A 23401-nucleotide genomic window follows, 5' to 3' on the forward strand; every position below is an offset into this window, starting at 1 on the left:
TTTGTTTAGTATAATTTGCGACCCAGCATCCAAAATTGTACAGTAGGGAAGGAAGGAAGGAAGGAAGGAAGGAAGGAAGGAAGGAAGGAAGGAAGGACCTATGACACTCAGGGTGAGAACCTGAGAGAGGGAAAGTTTGCTTTGGTGGTGACAGGAGGAGGAGTGTTGTAGCAGTATTACTGTCTTCCACAGGACAGCATGGGATGCACCTCTTCTACTAGGCCTTAATTTATTATCTTGTGGCCCAGCTGCACACAGTGATATCAGATGATTATGCTAGGATATGTCTGGATGGGCAAGTAGATACAAAGATGCTGCCCCAATTTCAAAAGGCACAGAACTGACACTGGCAGCCTAAGGAAACTGAAAGCAGATTGGAAATTTATTATTGTTTTACAACCAGAAGAGCTGCTGGCAAAACTGTTATAGATGAATTATTGACCTTTGTGGAGACAAGCATGAAACCATGCAACCATTATGCTAAAGAATACAATGAACATAAAATTTGATTTAGTAAACCTATACCCCACTGCAGGTTTTTCTTTAATTGATATACAAGTGAGGTTAAATGGTTAGATGCAAACCCTTGTTGCAGTGCTTGTTCTCATAGGTTTTCATTTGAAATTCGAACAAATTTCTTCTAGATTTAGAGAGCCTCAACAGTGGAGTGGGTTTAGAGATTTAGAGAGCCTCAACAAGAAACACTTGAACATGATTCTTGACCTATGCAAGAATGAATTGTCCTATCATTCTCTGGAGCAGCTATTTCACTATTTGCAACATTAATGCCAATCAGTGCTTTCCCCCTAGAAAAATAGGTGCTGGTACATACCGTGAATTTGTTACAGTGTCACACTTTTTTACAACAAAAAAGAGATGCCAGTACTGCAAACACTTGAGTACCCCCTGGGGAGGGAGCACTGATGACAATGAAGAAGACAACAGGACTGAAACTTATCTGGCAATGGGAATTATTATTCACCATACATACTGATGATAACGTTCATATCCCTGCTTTCTATTATTTCACTGTATGTGATTCTATATCTGTATTCACCAGAAAGGGGAAGATTAAATCCTACATAATACCATAGGAAGAAAATTTTCTTTTGGCATTTCTAAACTTAGAGACACCAATACTATTTTCTATACAACATTCATGCATTGGGGAGTCAGTATGCTACATCATGGTTACAGTGCTGCACGGGGACTCATCAGACCCAGGTTCAAATCTCCTCTCAGCTATGAAAACATACTAGCAGACCTTCAGCCAGTCACTGCCTTCCAACCCAACCTATTTCACAAGGTTTTCGTAAGGCTAATATTGGGAGTGGAGGCATGTGTGCCCCCCTGAGCTCCCTGGAAAAAGGGTGAGAAAAAATGTAATAAATAATAAATAAATGAAATGTCTGTCCAATGTATGGGGAGGACAAGGAGAAGAATGTTAATTAATTGTGGATTTAACACAACACATGCACCCTGGGAAAAACTTCTGGGGGGGAACCTATTTTCAAATTCCACTCCTCTGAAGAATGCAGCAGCAAATTACAGAAGCATCATTTAAAAGAGGAATAACTACATTACGGTGATGTGGGGAAATGACCCAAAGACTCAATCAATGGGCATTTCCACATCTCATCGGAGCTGGAAAGCAGGCAGTAATAATCAGCCTGGTAATTATCTAGAATGAGGAATGGGAATACCCAGATGACAAGGATATGATCATATTTTTACAGCTGAAGAGAACAATGAAAACATTATTTCGGGGCAGTCAGATGAGAGTGACAGTGACTAACAATGCTGCAAATGTTTTTGCTTCAAACAATGAGCACAATTCAGCCAATGATTGTTTTAAGTATTAACTTTGCAGAAGTGATTAACTTTGGCAGGGTTATGCCCAACATTTTTTCTGGTGCCTAAAAAAACCCATGTATATTACTAAAACTGATTAGGCCCGACAGGGCAAGAACCAGCACCTGGCATCCTTGCGCAGCTGTCAGCGACCACGTGTCCCAGCAGGGCCCACAGCTGAGGTCTGCCCTGGGCCCCCATTAAAAAAAGCCTGAGCAGAATTGGACAGCTGGGTCTAGCTACCGTATTCCCACAATGGTCTTGATGCAGCATCACTCCACAATATTATGGGGAATTAAATTGCAGCTAGACTCAGTCACCTAGTGGTTCTTATACTTGGAGCTTAGAGTGTTTGGCTTACCTGGTGGTTACAAGCAAGGAGAGAGTCCAAAAACAGAGGAGGGGGTCTCGCCAGAGATCACTTTGTCCAGGACTCTCTCAAACTTTGGCCTGGCCCTTCCCCAAGCAGGCACAGTGCCCACATGCAAGAACATCCCTTAAGCTTGAAGAGAGCTCTGTCATATTCCCCAGTGGGCACAAAAGATGCTCACCCTGGCACTCCTCCTATATTCTCAGACAGCTCTTCCTCTCTACTCAGGCAAATCAGGCAAACTGTGGAGCTCATGTAGCTTGCCTGGGTAGAGTAGAAGCGATGAATGGGGAATATGGAGATATGCACACAGTCCTGTCATTCTCTCGCATCCAGCTGTACTGAAGAGAGAAGCACAGTTTTGTCAAGTTCTATAGGGATATTTCCATGCGCAGCAAAGATCCTAATAATATGCAATAACTAACACAATAAAATAAAAATAAGGGACAGCTAAGAGGTGCTTTGGTAGGGTTCCATAGCATTTGTTCTCATCAGACTATTGGTTATTTCCAGCACATAAATCAGTCCTTACGCTCCCACTATTAGAACCAGAATATTCACTAACACTGAAGCATCTTAAACTGCTTACACACTTTACCTATTACACCAAGTTATTTTAATAAAGTGAATATGGTAGATATGGTAGATTGGTTCTTATGGAAATGATGCTCCTTTGCATATTTAGTGATGACAGACATACATATCAATTACATGAATTCATATAAATATGGACGATTTTAAGCCCTACTGCTGCTAATAGTGTAAACTTCTGCCCTGTAACTTGGATTACCCCAATTGCCACTATTTAACATTAGGATATAACAGTGAGCCAGTTTAACATTTTATTCCCAAAGAAGTCCTCCCGCCTCCAGGACAAGGATTCTCCAATGACACCAGTAATTGTAGACCCTATCTGAAAATGAGCTGAGGAGATCTCACCCATCACTATGGTGGGTAGGAAAGGCCTAACAATAACAATCCATCATGGGATATCTTTCTTAATTATTGCTACTTAATGGAGTATTAATTAGGTGGGCAGAACATGTACCGAGTCTGAAGAGAGCGTGGGTGTGAGTGACTCCTCTGGGGAAAGAGAGCTGCTTCCTAAAAGGTGAATCATAAGTCTACCATCATAAGAATCTCAGGATTTCAATTTATAAATTACCAAGACTTCAAAATTTATCCAAAAAGATTTAACCATCAGACAAAATGTGACCTGGTGCATGGAAATACTCCTCCTACGTGCATATGGATCTCAGCAAATACAAACTAAATAGCAACAATGCAAGATTTCCCACGCTGCCTTCAATGCAAGTTAAGAATGTGCAAATATATTCTGGAATGCAGCCAAATTTCCAAATCTATAAAAGGTATTTAAAAAGCAGTAGCAGAAGAATGTTTACCTGTATAGTCCTCTGAACACCATTTACATTGACAGACAGCAGGGCTGAAGCCAAGTTCCACTCCCCAGTCACACTAAGTTTTATCCCGTCGACGTCCACCTGTTGTGACACCAAAGAAAACTGTTACGATAAAGCCAGACAAGAAACAGATCTCAAGTTCATTACTGCATACAAAGGAGCAACCATATTAAAACAGATGGCTCCCAAGAAACCTGTCATGTTTACTGCTCCTGCCACAAAAGACAAGGTCTAACAACAGAGTCTTCTTGGCATCTCTGGGGAAGAGGTGAAGGACCTGTGAACAGCTGCCTGTGGAGGGCTGTAAGTAATTTTCACGAAGTAGCAAACACCCATCCAACTTTTAAACCGTATCTGGACATGCTACATTTACAGTAATTAGACAAGCAACGCGTATGAATTCTACCGACACTTGGCAACCCACATGAGAGGCCTTGCGTATAATATGTTCTCCAAGGACCAAACAAGAACTTTTTCCCTACAGTTTAATGAAGGGCTTTCACATGGTTTTCTTAAAATAAGCCAGTAATTATCTCAACGTCCATTCAAACTTTTATATTTCTGTTGTGTTCCTCCTTTAGTAACTACTTACCTGCAAAATCATATATGTTCCTATGAAAAGACTCACAAAGCTATTTCTTTAATAACATGTGAAGAAACAACTTTTATATAGAAAGCAAACTACCTATGAAGAAACTGGAAGACTGTCAGTGCCCCATTCTCCCCCACCCACCCAAGAAACTCATATTTTTAACTACTGGAAATATTAACAGCTTACAAAACATATAGGATCACAGAATTAAAATATCACTGCAACTTAAATTATGATTTGTGTTTGAACAAGCTGTTATTTTATACAGCACAGGGTACAGGTATTAAACGTCAACAGTATTTCCTTTCACTATAAATTCAAAGAAAATGGAAAATCCATTTAGTTTTCTAAGATTCAACTCAAAATGACTCCATTTCCTCCCCCAGCCTGTATGATCTGGAAATACTTATTATTATTATTATTATTTTTCAGATTAAGAAAAACTAACGAAATAAAAATTTGCAAAACTTCAATGCTGCAGCTCCATAAGCAGTTCAGGGCAGGCACATGGGTGCCAACTGGGAACTATCATTCATGAAGAAAGATAGCATCTCAATTTATCATTAAATTCATTGTAAGATATAGTATGGGGTAAGGGTATTACTTAAGGTAGAAATACTTTTAATACATTTCTCTTGTATACCAACTTTTCCAACTATGGAAATTTAGTAGGCATAGCACCTATCCTTAAATTCAGAATAAAAATGAAATCAGCGAAGTTCATCTCCTCCTAATGATAGGGGGATCCTCCCTAAAAGTTAAGCACCTTCCATCTTTTATGACATATTTGAAAAATGCTATGCTAGGCCTGATCCGCTTTCTACAATCTCCACCAAATGTGAAATAATAATTAAAATTTGGGGGGGGGTAGAGTCAACAATGATAAACCTGGTGAGCTCCTGTTCCTTGGTCCTAGCTTCTGCCAACCTAGCAATTTGAAAGCACATCAAAGTACAAGTAGATAAATAGGTACCGCTCCGGTGGGAAGGTAAACGGCATTTCCGTGGGCTGCTCTGGTTTTGCCAGAAGCGGTTCAGTCATGCTGGCCACATGACCTGGAAGCTATCTGCGGGCAAACCTTGGCCAGTAAAGCAAGATGAGTGCCACAACCCCAGAGTCGTTCGCGACTGGACTTAACAGTCAGGAGTCCCTTTACCTTTTACCATTTACCATTTACTTAATGTTACCAATGAAGCCTCAATAACTGGGTCCAAAGCTTTAGATCTTATCAAATACTTCTTAGTGGACCGTCAATGGCCTACTAGAATGTATCCTGCTCATCCACAGTGTTTTCTCTTTTTTATTCATCCAAAGAACAATGGTTGTTGTTTTTTGTATAGGCTGCATCTTAATCACATAGATAGATATGATTCATACTACTATAAAACTTAAGAGCTCGCTTGAATATGCCAATACCTTTCCCTTCTTTGCAAGCCTATGCAGGACAAAGGGGCAGCCAGGTACACTTGCCCCAGGTCCCAGAGGGGTAAGTTGGTGAGGCTGCCCCGCTAGGGTCAGACTGAATCTCCCCCCCCCCAGTTCGTAACTTTATTCTATCAAGACTCCCACCCTGGGCCTCATACAAGATCTGCATGGGCCAGCTTCTTTCTCAGTGTTCCTGTTTCTGTTGGCATAGATGCACTGAGTTTGCTACTTGAGAGTGTGATCTTAAATACTAAATATACAGGTGAAACTCGAAAAATTAGAATATCGTGGAAAGGTTCATTTCTTTCAGTAATTCAACTTAAAAGGTGAAACTAATATATGAGATAGACTCATGACATGCAAAGCGAGATATGTCAAGCTTTTATTTGTTATAATTGTGATGATTATGGCGTACAGCTGATGAGAACCCCAAATTAACAATCTCAACTTGGGGGTTTTCATCAGCTGTATGCCATAATCATCACAATTATAACAAATAAAGGCTTGACATATCTCGCTTTGCATGTCATGAGACTATCTCATATATTAAACTCTAGTAGCTAATGAAAACAATTGCTTACATAAATGTACTTTTCCATGATATTCTAATTTTTTGAGTTTCACCTGTAAATACTAAGACACCTGGGTGGCTTTAAAAGAGTATCAGACAAATTCTTCGAGGAATAGGCTATCAACGGCCACTAGCCACAATGGCAATGTTCTACCTCCACGATCAGAGGCATCATGCCTCTGAATATCAGTTGTATGTGGTTGTCCTCATGTCCTGCCTTCCCACAGGCATCTGGCTGGCGATAGGATGCTGGACCTCTAGGCCATTGACCTGCTTCTGCAGGCTCTTCTTATGAAATTTATTTGATGCAGTAATTGAATTAGGTATTCCAGCTGTGAAGCAGCGAATCTCAGAGTAATATCATAAAACCAAAATCTTCCTTTTAAGAAAGAGAGTCTGGAAACCAAGCCTTATGAGGAACAGTTGAAGGAGCTGGGTATGTTTAACCAGGAAAAGAAGAGACTGAGAGGAGATACAATAGCCATCTTCAAATATCTCAAGGGTTGTCACATGGAAGATGGAACAAGCCTGTTTTCTCCTGCTCTGGAGGGTAGGACACAAACCAATGACTTCAAGTAACAAGAAAGAAGGTTCCAACTAAACATCAGGAAAACTTTCTGACAGCTGTTTGACAGTGGAACAGACTCCCTCAGGAAGTAGTGGACTCTCCTTCCTTGGAGGTTTCTAAGCAGAGGTTGTATGACCATCTGTCACACATGCTTTAGCTAAGATTCCTTCATTGCAGGGGATTGGACTAGATGACCCTCAAGGTCTCTTCAACTCTACTATTCTATGATTCTAAAATGGCCCACGGTCCAGCCAGGTGACCCAATCCAGTTCCAGTTCTATGTATGTATGTATGCATTTGGAGTGTCCTTCTCAATGTAACATTGACTGACATCAATTTGCATTACTGGAGAAATATAAATGGTGCATTAGAAGTTAGGAAAGAGAAAAAGTCTGAAGCAGTAGCATGCTGGGTTACACTAGAATAGAATGGCAAAGGCAATAAAAAGGAAGAAAGGACTGTAAGTTGAGCCTGCCAAGCTGGAAATGATAAAAGTTTATATGAAGGGAATATTGATATAAAACCTAGCTACAATGGCAAAATGCATTATTTGCTTTCATTTGTTGACAGAAAAATGGTACCACTTTCACGAAAAAAGGTCACGCATTTCTCTCTTGCAGATAAATGTAAGGTCAGTTTTAAATAGCTTGAAAGCGATTACTGGTACAACCTCAAAAGGAAGTTCAAGTACCTGGGGTTTCAATCTCATTAAAAGATCATTCTTTTTCTTTTTTTTTTTGAAAACTTTCCTTTTGTTCATATTTGCACTTACTTCTAAAAAAAAAGACCCCAAGAGTGAGACCCAGTCCATGAATTACATATCCTGAGGAAAGCTCCGTTACCTATTTATAGATCTTGCCCTTTTCTACAAAACTAGAACAAGTGCTTTATTCAGTACATGGCTGCAGGAGAGAAACTCATTTGCTCCAAGTGTCATCAAGGCAGCCTTTTAGCTGACATGAATGAAATCAGAAGATTTTTTGAATTGCTAGAATTCTTCTTCAAATGCGCTTTTTCCCATATACATAACACTATACACCGTACCAGCATAACTTTCAATTTTTTACAAGCTTTTTGCAAGTACAGAATAGGCAGTCAATAACTATGATAGTATACATAAAGCAGACGTTCACATTATCATCATTGCGGTTTCTTTACGTAACAGAGATGCATGCAAATATCTGCAGTGGTTCTGCACAACTCAGAAGTATTTCCTAATGTTAGAAAGGGGAAATAATATCGTCTGTTCAGCAGAACTGAAATCAAAACATGAATATTTCACCTTCAAACATTCAAAGTGCACCTGGAAGTCAAAAAATGTAGGTGGTCTTGTTCATCCATTCAAAGAAGATCCCTGAAGTAGTCAGTTTGCTTACTTTGTGATGTTTTTGTTGGTCCAAATAAAGGTAATACCTACTGTTACTTTTGGATTCAGCTGGATAGTCTCTTATTTAGCTGAATCGAAATTGTAGCTATTCTTTGGATTCCAATCAGCTGCAAATGTATTAGAGATTTACAACAGCACATCAATGCCAACAAGACTACTTTGTCTGAGAATTAAGTTGGCCATCTTGATTTTAAGACAAGTGATACAATTCTTCCCATGCTCTTCTTGCTGTTTAAAATGTTCATGTTATGGGGTGGTGTTTCTATCTGCCATTTAAGGCACCATTGCTCACATGGACCCAGGGCCTGTTGCAACTCAGCTTCTGAGGATGAGCTCTCCTACTGCACAGATGACCCCCTGGCCATCTTGTCTGAGAGTCCCAAGAATTCTCAGATCTAGTTGGGTCCTGGACTCTGCTAAGTAGTGGGGGCTTAGCCATCTACTGATAAGGAACCCTTTGGCTGAGCCATGACAATTACCTGCAGGCTCAATGTCCTCCTTTCTGGATGTTTGGGAGCCTTCTGAAACACTGGGAGTTGGTGAGGGGGACTGCAGGGGGGAGTGGAAATGGGCAAATATTACCTCTCCCCCTTCTGCTGCCAGGAGTGTCCCATCATTTCCATGGAACTCTGCTCCAGGAATTCTCCCACCAACACGAGGGAAGTCTGGATCCAAACTGATGCATACTATTCTGCAGGGTTTATTAAGGGTGTCAAAGTTCATGATGACTATTGTCTTGCTAGTGAAAGAATTTTGAATATTTTTGGCTGACTATTTTTTAAGGTCTTTAAACAGGTGCCAACAGCAATTTCATAGTAAGCAATGTCATCATAGGCATATCATCAACGTAGTCCCAATTGGGAAACTGTATTTGCTTAATGCGAAAGGAAGTAGGTAATCCTACCCTGGAGCCAAACACTTCCAGGGTGTACACACCTTTTCCTCTGCATTTACGTAAGTAGGAAAACTCAATGTTCCAAAAAGCTTATGAAAATATTTCCACATTAGCACTTTATCTACTACTAATATAATTAAATCTATTGAAGGTTAAACACATCAAAGTACCTAGCATGAATCAATGTGGGGGGAAATATTTTATAAAAACTATTCATTGCTGACTGGTTTTATCTGATATGAAAGGGCAAAACATCAATGGCAAATGACTAAAATCTAGTTAATCTTTCATTGTTGAAGACATGAAAGAAGCTGACTAAGGGTCATCTATTCATTACAAAACACTCCACACACAATGTATTACTAAAAAAAGAGAGAGGGGAGGGGAGGCAAGAGGGAGAGGGAGACAGAGAAAGAGAGACGCTTTACACAGAGGAAGAAAGTTCTGCATCAAGGTGCTAAAACAAAGTGAGTGCTACTTTTATGAACTGTGAAATGGTCTTTTTACTGCCAAAGTAAGCATCAAGCTGAACTGGCACAAGGGTATCTCATGTGGCTCAAGTCATTAGTATGTACTAGATGCCAGGGCAAAACAGTTACTAAGAAGACTCAGGCAAAATGCTTCAAACATGGCAAAAGGCTAGCTACAAACCTGATGCATAGGAGTCTGTCGTGGGTCTGCTGACACAGTATAGTGCTGTGAAAAGTACTGAACCCATAGGTGGGGAACCTGTGGCTTTCCAGATGCTGCTGAACTCCAACTCCTATTAGTCCCAGCCGGGATGGTGGGAGTTGTATTCTAGCAACATCTGGAGAGCAACAGGTTTCACATTCCTGCTCTCACCCATTAAGATCTAAGGAGAAGTATGCTGGTTGCTCTCTGCTTCAGCTAGAATTTTCCATGGCAAACAGCAAGTCTTTCCCAGTAGTAGTGCCTGGCTGTGAAATGTTCACTCCAACTATGGCTAAACAGAGCCCAAATCATACCTTTAGAATAAATAAAACACACATGTGTACAGATAGATTAAAAAACATATATAAGAGGAATTTCAGGTTTGATCTGTTTCCTGCAATGTAGGTGTTCTGATTGACAAGTTGATTGTATTGTGACTTCTTAACTTTCTTCCTGTATATCCTGTTGTTCCTTCCTGTAAACTATTCTTGGTTACCATTTCATAGGGAGAAGACAGAATAAATAAGGATTCAGCTGACAGCTTGGAAACTCAGCAGTAGCTACTTGGTTCCCATGGCGTATGTTTAAGGGATAGACACTATGGCACCCAAAAATAGGTATCATAGTCTATACCGTCTCCTAGAGAAAGAAAAAGGATCTGAGTTTCTGGAGTGTTTGCAAGAATGGTTAGGCAAGATGCTGAATCATCCCGTGCTAAGTCATTTCTGTTTCTGCCCATAGCAGTATACAAAGGTGAAGATTTTTACTTAAAAATAAAATTATGCATAGGACTATAGCTTCAATATAGTTTACTCAAGAAAAAACTGACAGATCAGTCCTTAACTTGGAACTGACAGAACTCCAGAACTCTGAAATTCAGAAAATCATCATGGCATCAACTAGGAATTTCAGGTAATAAATTGCAGGTGCTTGATTGCAAATTGGAACTTGTGGTTTGGGACTATTATATGAGTCAACTATTAAAAGTGATAATGAGAAGGTTCACAAAAGACACTACTAAAATTAAGTGACAAAGAAATAAATTAATACTATTGTACTCATGTCTTGTTCATTTCAAAAAGCTTTGATATAGGAAGTAGGAAGGTGATGGGTCAATTGTTCATGCCTCTACCCACAGATTTTTGGAACAGCATCCCTGAAACAATTGTAGGAAAGAATGTTTGGATAGTGCAGAAAGAAATGATACACTCTGTTCCATGTATTTAAAATTCTATAAATCCTACAAATTAAATGGAAAAAGTAGTCAAGTAACAAAAGTAATTTCTGCTCCTAACACAGGCATCGGCAGTGACTCGTTAAGAGGTCTAAATCATGATTAAAGTTGATGAGTAGCTGAAGAGAAGAGGGGGACAGCCCATGAGCCCACAGAGGTTTTATTCTGATTTTTCTCAGCCAACGGCACCTACCGACTCTCCCTCCCACACTCATTGCCAGAAGTCAAAAACTTCACTAGACTTTAGAAGCCTTTATATATCCCAAGAAGCTCTTTGGATCTCAGCCATACTCATACTGTACTTATATACCACTCATTTACCCAAGTAAGTGACTGTGGCAAATGTAGCACTTCCAGACAATCCCTATCACAGAGCAATTCTCTGATATAAAGTGTAGCAATAATTTTGTAGGATCCCATTTCCAGAACTTCCAAATAAGCATATCTGCTTTATTTCCATGTTTCTAGGCTGGTGCCCTCTCACTTTTTCAAAAATCTCAGTTCCTCTCAGTGCATCATGTGGAAGCACAAAAATAAGACTACTGTTCTGGCAACAGACCCCAGGAATTGCTCACTTGCATTTCTTTGGTTTTGCTACTTTACATTTTCTAAACCATATGTCACAGCTCTAAACTGAATGCTGCTTTTTGCTTACAGATTAATGTTTCCAGATGAAGCTAGTTACTAAATGAGAAGTATTCCTCTGTCTTTTAATGTACTTTCAGTTTAGAATTCCCACCCCCTCCACCACTCTATCTCAACAAGGAGACTTGCAACCAGAGTCAATAGGCACAATGCATTTAATTCCAGTAAGTACACAGAAAGCTTTATGCAAACAAAATGAAGAATACGAACACAGGACACTCCAGTTCAAATGTCTGCCAGCAAAAAACATACTCTTGGTGACATTGGTCAACGTGATTCTTAAGCCTCCACTGGTAAAATGGAAATTACAGCAAACTTTACAGGGTTGCCACAAGAAAAAGAAGAAGCTGAATTATTCCTAACAGTGCTGAAATATATTTTAAGAGCCCATTAGGCAAATTTTAGTGCTACTATTTCAGTAGAACTATTAAGAAGGTCTATGGATAATGACAGATAACACAAATCATGCCCATCTCCTGGATTTTGTATGACCCTTAAATAGGTGTCATTTTAATCCTGAAGCTACTCCCTACACCTTGTATAACACTTATTCTCTATTTCTTTTCATCTGACCCAGAAAAAAATTCCTCCTTATACTTATGCTAATCCTCCACTTACCACCTACTCTATTATTTGTCTCTTTTGCTTTCTTCTTCTCTACATTAATTCCTGACACTTCTTTTGATCTAGCCTATTAGTTACATTTTTTTGCTATCAATTCATCCCGATAAAGAATTGCCAGCTATAATGTTATATTTAATGTTGCAGAGCAATATTTTATTGACTCACTACTCTCTTCCTACCTGCTTCTGGATAATGATGAACATTAAGGGTATATCACATGGTGAAACCATCTACAAACTATATCCTGTTTTTGTTTTGTTTCTACATTGATATAGCTGAAGCTCTCTTAAAATGCTTCATTTGTAGGTTATACTTTTCATTTAATATTTCTCCAAAACAGCATATGCAATCACACTGGCTGCTGACAACTCTTTATTATTTTCTTTGTAACAGTAATGCTCTCCAGTAAGTCAAGGGTATGCTATTTTCACTACTTATTTCTTTTTTAAATAGTAAACTCTCAGGACACTGCAATGAACTGCTGGTGATTGGTAGAAAAAAGTGAAACATTTATTTTGCTCATGAAGAACTAATCGAGTTTCTCATTGCCAAATGACATTTGAGACTAATATAGATCAAGGGTGGACAACTCTTGTATTTCTAGACGTTATTCTATTGTTCCAACAATAGTCTGAGGGCTGAAAGAACATTTCTGCCACACAACCAAATTAAGGACTTTACATTTATGAAACAGCTGGGCCATGACATACAAAATTCAAAGAGAAATAACATTAAAAGCAATTTATTTGACCATACCTTAAAGAAAACTCTGCTACATATACTGGGGCCAGATGAAATTGCTTCGAGTGCTAGATCTGATCGGCAATGCTCACTTGCAATTTTCACTAAGGTTGACAATCCTAAAAAATATTGCCTAAGATGCAGAAGGCCATGTTTGCAGCACATATTTGGTACAGTATATGCTGCTCACAAAAAGTGAATACATAAAACTTTTACTCAGGTAAGAGTATGTGCTTATATCAGCAATACCTGGTTTCTGGGTTCAGACCCCCTTCTTAAACTCCACAGTTATCATAGACTGACTTTAACATGCATAGTATAGCTAGGCTGCATACATTCACTTGTTTCACAGAAAATCAAGTTTTACTGTGCAATCAGCAGTGAACATACAAAGCTATCACTCACAACTGCTATTTGCTGAATAACTATATATAGGGAAGCTGTAATACTGCAATAATTAATTCACATAAATCACTTTACAGTTTGCCCCGTTTTCATCAATGTGCCTTCTTAAGTTTTTCTGTGCAGCTAAGAAACTTGACCACTCTGTATGTGACATATAGCTGGGCAGAGCATAATCAAAAATCAAATAAGGATACATCTTTTACATGATTAATCAGAGTAAATAGATTAGTTTTTAACATGGCAAAAAGGCAACCCAATTACAGCCTGGAAGAAAGCTCCCTAGCTTTAATAGAAGTATAAATAAAAATATTTTAAAAACCAATGGTATAAGACTGGGGTATCTGACCTGTGGGACATATTTAGCCCCTTAAGACATTTTTGTGACCTACAGTGGTACCTCTAGTTATGTACTTAATTCGTTCCGGAGGTACGTTCTTAACCTGAAACTGTTCTTAACCTGAAGCACCACTTTAGCTAATGGGGTCTCCCACTGCCGCTGCCGCCCGATTTCTGTTCTTATCCTGAAGCAAAGTTCTTAACCTGAAGCGTTATTTCTGGGTTAACGGAGTATGTAACCTGAAGAGTATGTAACCTGAGGTACCACTATATTCAATGCCCCACCCCCTTTGCAATTTGGCAGCGGCAAGTTTAACTTTTTTACCAATACTATTCAATTATGCTTCCTCACTGTGGGGGGAGGGGGGCCACATACAGGATTGGGACAGAGACCGCTGCTTGTGCCCACTCACCAGATCATCTTTATCACTGGGACGGGGCCGCAATGTTGAAGCCTCTCTGCCCATCGCAGCACCAAGATCAGGATACAGAGCACTCCATTGCCCAGCTCACCAGGTGATCATTGGGCAATTTGTGTGTGGGAAGAGTGAGAACCTGTATCCTAGTAGCAGGATAGCTGTCCCTTCCCTTGTTCATTATCTGCAACCCATGTGTGGGTGTGGGTGGGTGGGTGTAGGGGGCAGGCATGTGGGTTTGTGTGTGTGTGTCTTTGGGTGTGTTGTGTAGCTGCTGTCTGTCCTGTGTGTATGCCCTGTGCGTATGAGTGAGATGGAAAGACTTTCCCCACCCACAGTCCTTCAGAATTAAAATGCTATGCTAAGTTCAATTTCCTTTCCCCAGTGATTCCAGCCCGGTGCGGTCTTTACTTTTTGGAAAACACATTAACCAAAGGCTGCATTCGAGAAGATAATGGTGCTAATGAATGTATGTGCAGATCTTCAGAGTACTGCTTGTCCTAAAGCTGTGGAAGCAGCAGAACTCCTCGAGGAATGAATTGTAATTTCTTTTGGTGGGAAATGACCCTGCTACTAATAAGCCAAACTAATCCAATCACTCATCCAATTAATCACTGTGGAAGTAGAAACCCTGGAACTCCAAGAAAGCTGGCCATCAGATATGCAATCAGTGGCTATTAGGCATGATGGTTATGTTCTCTCTCCACTGTCAGAAGCACTATGCCTCTAAATGCCAGTTGCTAGGAATCAGAAGCAAAACGAGTGCCATTGCACTCAGCTCCTGCTTACAGGCTTCTCATGGGCAACCTGATGGCTATTGTGAGGACAGGATGCTGATCTAGTTGGGCCGTTGGCATAATCTAGCAGTGCTCTTCTTCTGCTCTTAACAAGATTCAAGTTTTTCTTCTTCTCCAAAATAGAAAACTGACAACTCTTCTAAACATCAGTGCCATTCTTTCTCCTTGGATGAGGAAGAAAGAAGGCAAGACCAACTCTTCAAGTCCTAAAGAACTAGTTAATCTTTCAAACTGATGCATTGTTCTTATTTTATTTTATTTAAAATGTTTCTCAGAAGAGTCCAGGGCTGTGTACAAAAACATGAATAAAATTATTAGAGAGATGCTTGAAAATTACTGGTTGCTGGGGGGGAACAATGGGAGTGTCTTCATAACCTGCTTTTGTGTCCCTGGAAACATCTGGCTGATGAGCTCATGTTGAAGATTAGATGCACCATTAATCGGATCCAGTAGAGCTCTTCCAAGGGCTCTCCTTATGCTCCCTTATATTTATCAAGTGAAGGCGGTTGCTGCACCATTTCCTGTTCTCTCACATTAGCTATATGAGTTAGCAAGGTTGAAGAACGCTTCTGTTAAAGGAATCTGTCAGTCAATGACTGAAGCCTTCTTTTAAAACGAAGTGTGGGCACTTGACTGTATTTTAGATTTGCAGTTCTTTGTTTGAACCATAAGGTGTTCTACTCATGAAGTGGATATTATTTTAAGAGAATGAGCTTTGATGTCCCAAAGAAAAGTGATGTTTCTAGTATTGAAAAAGACTAAAAAGAGAATTTCAGTAACGCTCCTGTAAAATCATTTCATTTCATTTTACACTGTGCCTAATGAAAAACAAGGAGGGACAATGTCTTACCAAAAATTATATTATATTATGGAATACCAGATTTCCTGTAATTTTCAGGATTTTTCTTCTTCTTACATTTAGTACCCAAAAGCATTAGACTTCAATTAGTGGCAAAACACACAAGCTTCTGCTGGGAAACCAAGGAATCCTGGGATAAAAATGGACACAAATCTGGATACACATCCTGACATTCAAGCCAAACTATGCTATGGTACTAAACCAGAAAAACTTTAAATCCAGATCTTCCACACTTGCAAGGTAAATGTTGGTGAGCGAGGAACAACTGACGAACCAAAGGGACAGGGAATCGGACCCTTCCCCCATGTCTGCACCCGCCCAGCTGAGGTTAGAAGACATTGGGAGACAGTCCACAGGAGTTGAGAGGTGGGAAGATTCAGTACCTCCAGGCCATGGACCCTCTTTTCTCCTTTCATTTACATTCCACCCCACCTCACCTTCCTTTGCCCATGAACAAGGTAGGTCGATATTCAACAACACCAGTCTGCCGCCATCACATACACTTTGGATCTTAAAAGCTCCACCAACACAAAACTTAGAACTATGAGAAAGGGGGATATAGATCATCGTGTAAGAGCACATGCTTAGTATTCACAAGGTCCCAGGTACAATCCTCAGTGACTTCTACGTGACAGGGCGGGAAAGACTTCTGCTAGAAGCTCTAGAGATCAACTGCAGCTATAGTATTAGACTAGATCGGACTAGGCACAAGGTAGTTTCAAATGTTCATATTGCCTACTGGGTAGAGATCTCACCTTTAATGAATAGCAATACTAAAATTATGTTTAAAAATACTGCTTCTGCAAGTTTTATAAGCCCTAAAATCTGCATTGTTTAATCTTTCTTCTTATCCAGATACTGGAAGAAGACTCGTCTTTCTAGTAAATGAGCTTATTGTATGAGGGACATGTAAGCTTACCCACACAGTCTAGAGTAGCAAGATCTTCCACTTTTACAAACAGTCAAATACGGATACAAAATGAATTCTTCTGAACAAAGCTATGTTTCCTTAATAACAACAGTTGTATAAACATAAGGTCTTCTCTGTTAAAGGGAAACAGACATCAAAAAGCAGTAAAACATGGAACCCTAAACCCTTCTTTCTTTGAAGAAATGTGTTTGAAGCGAGGTGTTTCTAGTTATGGGTGAGTGAAATGAGAATTCAGCTGCAACAAACGGACATCCAGCCCCTATGAAGGACTAATTAGATCCATCTGAGAAGCTGTGTCTATACTGCTTTACACATTTCAAAAAGGGAAGCTCTGGTCTAGTCTTTTGAAAAGACTACATCAAAACAGTTAGTCACATCTAGCCACTACAGCGGCATTATTTTCTTTTCTTTTTTCTTATAAAGCATTAAGAGCCATATTAAAGTCATGTTAATAAGCCTGTCTTGCCCTGAGAAAGGCAATGAAATTTGGAGCGAAGAAAGCAAGTCTGGGCAGCATCACTCCTAGAAATCTCCCCACTAAGCCTGAATTTCAGAGGTGCTGTTGCAAAAGGAAGTAATCCAGCACATTGCATGTGCTCAAATCAAATAAATCAGCTAAAAATGAAGTGGCAGCAACCAGGACACACAGAGCTAACTACTATTTCTGTTGATTCATGTCTAGCCTCCCCATACAGCACTCAACATGCTGATAAAGATAACTACTGCTGCTATGCCAGCAAAAGGAGCTCACAGTTATCTTGTCGGTCTTAAAAGTAAATGGTCGCAATCCACCTCATACGCCTATGTGCTGCTCCCATTAATTACAGCAAAGCTTGTGCAGAATGCTTTCTAAATGGATTGTGCCAAGCGTTCATTTTGTATCCCAGCCTCCACTCACCGCCGCCCCCAGCCACGCCCCAGCAACTGCGATTCTTTCTATTCACCAGACAGTGGCCCAGTGCCCAGTTCACAAGTCATGGTAAACAATAGTTAATGGATTTTCGGTAAACCTGTTGATCTTGGCCGCTTTGTTCCTCCCTGCTAGTGTGCCAAAGATACAAACTATGCGCCTAGTCTGGCATTACATCCAAAGTGGGGACTGTGGCTTCTTTTATTCAAACCAACCACGATCAGTAAACCAAAAACAAACCTAGGTTACAGATCATAGCTTGTTTGGAGTGGAACAAATCAAATCACAATCCTTGGTTCTAACACAAACGTTTCTCCTTTACATGATGTGCAAACAGGACCTTAATGTCGCTTTGCATAATAGGTACCTGCATTATTCCCTGTACTCCACCATCAGATGGTGTTCAAGGACTGCACGCAGAAGAGGAAAGAAGAAACCTCTGTAGCAGCATGATATGGGATTGTTATAAATCACACTGTAGTCAGAAGTTAGCACAAAACCTTTTTTGACCAGCAGACACGTTTTGAGAAAGTACTGTAGCCACCAGTCACAAAATGGCTGCTATAGGAGCGTGGAACAACACAAAATTAGAGAAAGCATGGTAGCCATTGCTGTTCTCTGCCATCTCACTTTCAGACAACCAAGGGAAGTCGACTACATACAGGTGATACTCAAAAAATTAGAATATCGTGGAAAAGTTCATTTATTTCAGGAATTCAACTTAAAAGGCGAAACTAACATATGAGATAGACTCATGACATGCAAAGCGAGAGTTGTGATGACTGTGGCATACAGCTGATGAAAACCCCAAATTCACAATCTCAGAAAATTAGAATATTAAATGAAATCATCAAAACAAGGATTGCAAATAGAACAATAGTGGACCTCTGAAAAGTAGAAGCATGCATATGTACTCAGTACTTGGTTTGGGCCCCTTTTGCATCAATTACTGCCTCAATGCGGTGTGGCATGGATGCTATCAGGCTGTGACACTGCTGAGGTGTTATGGAAGACCAGGATGCTCCAATAGCGGCCTTCAGCTCTTCTGCATTGCTCGGTCTCATATCTCTCATCTTTCTCTTGACAATGCCCCTTAAATTCTCTATGGGGTTCAGGTCAGGCGAGTTTGCTGGCCAATCAAGCACAGTAATCCCATGGGCATTGAACCAAGTTTTGGTACTTTGGGCAGTGTGGGCAGGTGCCAAGTCCACTGGAAAATGAAGTCAGCATCCCCATAAAGCTCATCTGCGGAAGGCAGCATGAAATGCTCCAAAATCTTCTGGTAGATGGCTGCGTTGACCCTGGACTTAATAAAGCACAATGGACCAACACCAGCATATGACATGGCTCCCCAAATCAACCCAGACTGTGAAAACTTCACACTGGACTTCAAGCATCTGGCATTGTGTGCCTCTCCATTCTTCCTCCAGACTCTGGGTCCTTGGTTTCCAAATGAGATTCAAAAGTTGCTCTCATCAGAAAAGAGGACTTGAGACCACTGAGCAACAGACCAGTTCTTTTTTTCTGTAGCCCAGGTAAGACGCTTCTGACGTTTCTTGTTCAGGAGTGGCTTGACAAGAGGAATATGACATCTGAAGCCCATCTCCAGGATCTGTCTGTGTGTGGTGGCTCTGGATGCACTAACTCCAGCATCAGTCCACGCCTTGTGAAAGTCCCCAACACGTTTGAATGGTCCTTTCCTGACAATCCTCTCCAGGCTGCAGTCATCCCTGCTGCTTGTGCACCTTTTTCTTCCACATTTTCCCCTTCCACATAACATTCCATTAATGTGCTTTGATACAGCACTTTGGGAACATCCAATTTCTTCCGCAATTACCTTTTGAGGCTTTCCCTCCTTATGGAGGGTTTCAATGATGGTTTTCTGCACAGATGTCAGGTCAGCAGCCTTCCCCATGATTGTGATTCCTACTGACCCAGACTGAAAGACCATTTAAAGGCTCAGGAACCCTTTGCAGGTGTTATGGATTGAGTAGCTACTGCACCTTTTCACAATATTCTAATTTTCTGATAGTGTGAATTTGGGGTTTTCATCAGCTCTATGCCACAATCATCACAATTATGACAAATAAAGGCTTGACATCTCTCGCTTTGCCTGTCATGAGTCTATCTCATATGTTAGTTTCACCTTTTAAGTTGAATTCCTGAAATAAATGAACTTTTCCACGATATTCTAATTTTTTGAGTATCACCTGTATGTCTTGCTGATCCCGATTACAGTGGTACCTCTGGTTACGTACTTAATTCGTTCAGGAGGTCCGTTCTTAACCTGAAACTGTTCTTAACCTGAAGCACCACTTTAGCTAATGGGACCTCCCGCTGCCACTGTGCCGCCAGAGCATGATTTCTCTTCTTATCCTGAAGCAAAGTTCTTAACCTGAAGCGTTATTTCTGGGTTAACGGAGTATGTAACCTGAAGCATATGTAACCCAAGGTACCACTATATAGAGATCACACAATATTGATTTCTCTCTCTCTCTCTCTCTGATGCTGTTGCTGTTGCTGTTCAGTAACTTGAAAGCAGATCTCTGTACCACAAAAAACACACACAATGTGGCCACACATACTCACTCACTTGCACACACATGTAGTTTCAAAGCTATGAACAGAAGACCAGCATGAGTGGATCCAGCAAGAAAGAAATGGGTTCATTTGTATAATTGGCAATTTTCCAAATTCCCAAGTTAGCTGAAACATTGGTATGGCTGAAAATGAAGGGGGAGGGGGTTGATTTCTATATTTCTAAAACCTGACCCAAACATGTTCTTCATGCAGTCTTGTCCCATCATGATTTATCACTCATTTGTTGCTGAATGTCTAAAACCTCAACTGAAACGCACTGAGTTAGGGATAACTTCAGCTCTACATGCAATGTTTGATGTATCAGGTGTGCAATGGCCATTATTTGTCTATGCTGATGTCATCATGCATGATGAAAATGCATGTTTCATTTATTTAATTTGTGGAAATGTATTTTGAATGTGATTTTATCTGCCATTAATATAAAAGTGTACTCATCCAAATTTCAAGATATGTTAGCGTATCTCTGAGAAACATTGAGCAATTAAGATACACAGGATCTCTTATAGGGAAAGTAAACAATTTTACAGCCAGAAGGTGCAGGAAAAGACCTCATGAGGAAACAGTTAAAAATATATATTTGAGGTGTGGGGATCCAAAGAAAATAAAGTGGGGTGGTTAATTTATTCAAGGTCTGAATGAACAGGGAAGATTTTGCTTGACACATAAAATATAACAGCAAAGGTGTCAGGGTTAATCTTCCTTGGGGAGCTACATAGTTGGGAATGAGCCATAGAAAAATGACTCACTACATGCCTGCTCTGTGCTGGCAATACAACTGGAGATGGGCTTTCATTTCAGCTACCAGGCGGGTTCCTTACGTAAGTGGGCAGTCTTTTGGGTATGCTGAAGCTAGACTCTTTGGCGTGGGCAATCACTGCCACTCTCCAGATGTTGCTGGACTACAACTCCTATCAGCAAAAACTCAAGGGCCACAGGTTGTCCACTCCTTCTTTAAGGCAATGATCCCATACTATCCCGGGCTTTAAAAGTCTAAGAGAAGGAAACAAGTCTCTAGTTGATTTATCCAAAGCATTCGTAACTTCGGAAACCTCTGTCATGCCCAACTAATTTACCTTTCCTCCACCAAACCTTAAAATCCCCCAATGCTTTATCCTTTTACTGTAGACACTGTGCCCCAGTCCTTTCAAGGTTCTAATTTCCATTTCCTGCATCTTTTCTAGCTCTACTGTATTCTTTCACGAGATGGGGTAACCAGAACTGTACGCAGTATTCAAAATATAGCATTCCTGTGCAGGAATCTGTTGTATAATATATAGCAGCTTCCTACACAAAATGCCTCTTCCTCCTCCACTTTTTTGTGTGCCTCCATTCAGGTACGCAGGAAAGAATGAAGAGGAGGCAATACTGGCAATGATTCTGTTCCCTCTTCAAGGATAGCTGCTGCTGAAAATACAAAGCTTTGCATACAGACAGGGTTGTTTCCACCTATAGCCTTAGCTTTCCACACAGCTCAGTGAAATCTGCTTCTTGCATCCATGTGTCTCCTTAATGTGAACAGGGAGACCTACATCAAAGAGGTTAGGTTTCCATTCATTTTTAAAAGGACAGCGGGAGAGTAGGGGGAGGGGACCAAGAATATGGCTGGAATGTATACTGGTCAAAAAAGGTCATCACCCCAACACAAGAGGACATAAGATTCCAAAACATAATGGTAAGCATGAAAGATGAGAAGGAACAGGAAGTTGATTAAACAGAAAATATTCCACAACACTATAAATATTTATGCTAAGCAAATTGCAAAGCACTGAGTATTGCTGGAGCCATGAACACACTTATGTAAAAAGGGAAAATACAGGTGCCAAGTAAGGAAGAGGTGTTCAGCTTAATTACAAAACTATTTCAAGACATCATTAACAACTTTTAAGTGTTCATTAAAATATACAGAGAATTGTTTATATGCATGACAAGAAAGCCCGTGGAATTCTTTTCTAATGTTTACCTTTAAAAATAAAGTGTTTACTTTAAGTTTATTTTGTTTCTCAAGAAAGCTAATCTTTCATGGAAGTGAACTCATTGGAGAATTTGTAATTCTTAATTCCATTCCAGAACACATCTGGTGTGTTTGCCAGTTTTGAGAAAGACAACAGCCCCAGTTTAAACGAAGCAGACTGAGTTAAGAATACTTGACATTCAAGTGGCTAGAAACAGGATTTGTGGAGCTAGCCATCTCTAACCCTTTATCACCAAGACGTTAAATATCAGGATGATACCAAAACGAGCATGCTTTCCAGTTTCCCAATTCAGACATATTCACAGCAGAGAGAAGTAAACCAAATAAATACTGAGAAAGAGAAAAGGATACTTCTATGGAAAGATAGCACAATTATCTTTCACTCCTTTATTCCTCACTGAACATTCCTCCTCTCGGTGGCAGGGAAATTACAGAGCGGTGAATTAGATAGATTCAACGTTTTACGATACTGGGCTATTGTATGTAGATTCACCATTGTTTATACTTCTAGATTCTTCTAGCCTCTACCTATTAGCTTTACAATAAATTTAACATTATTTTGCTCCACAATAGCATTCCACTATGGAGAGATATGGTCACTGCTAAGGTCTTTATGGTACTGTTATTCTTTCAAGGGGTCTAGACATCATGAGTTCTATTGTTCTCTGCAAGGTTTTCTCCAGAAACATTAGCATGGGTCAAAAAAACCACTTGCAGCTTAGAAGCAACAAGGTGGAGCACCTCCCCATCTGGAACAGTTACAAGTTAAGTGCCCTTCCATGTCAAGAGGAAGGCTAGGGGGTTTACAGCCAAGTCCTTTTGTAATTTCTCTCTTCTTCTTTTTTGTATATTGAAACCAGTACGATACTGTACGTGGTCAAGAGAAGAAAAGAGAAGGGGAGGGAAGACCAAATGGGACTGCTGCACACACTACAAGGAAAAGGAGAGAAGAAAGAAGCCATCTTGCCTTGCCCCAAGCTTCTTGCTTAAACCTAATCCATTGCATGCTGGGAAGGACCGATCTGAAGGCATGAAGAGTCTAGTGTCTTAAAAAAAAAGCAAAGATTAGGCCCTGCCTAATGATCAGGGGTACGTTTACTTTACCTTGGACCAGAGGAAGGCCCTCCTGAAACTATGACCTGGTTCACACATAATGTGAAACCAAACCAAGACTTATA

At 40.2% G+C, this 23401-nt stretch overlaps 1 protein-coding gene across 3 annotated transcripts in view; it reads right to left on the reverse strand.

The window, feature by feature from the left end:
- The window catches only part of PCCA (propionyl-CoA carboxylase subunit alpha), a 219784-nt gene that overhangs the window by 60174 nt on the left and 136209 nt on the right, over window positions 1–23401 (reverse strand). For all 3 annotated transcript variants that reach the window (XM_033147813.1, XM_033147812.1, XM_033147814.1), the window contains exon 20: window positions 3625–3723. In XM_033147813.1, the coding sequence (XP_033003704.1) occupies window positions 3625–3723 (99 nt within the window). The remainder of the gene's footprint in view (window positions 1–3624; window positions 3724–23401) is intronic.

This window comes from Lacerta agilis, chromosome 4 (assembly GCF_009819535.1).
Source record: "Lacerta agilis isolate rLacAgi1 chromosome 4, rLacAgi1.pri, whole genome shotgun sequence".
Lineage (NCBI taxonomy): Eukaryota > Metazoa > Chordata > Lepidosauria > Squamata > Lacertidae > Lacerta > Lacerta agilis.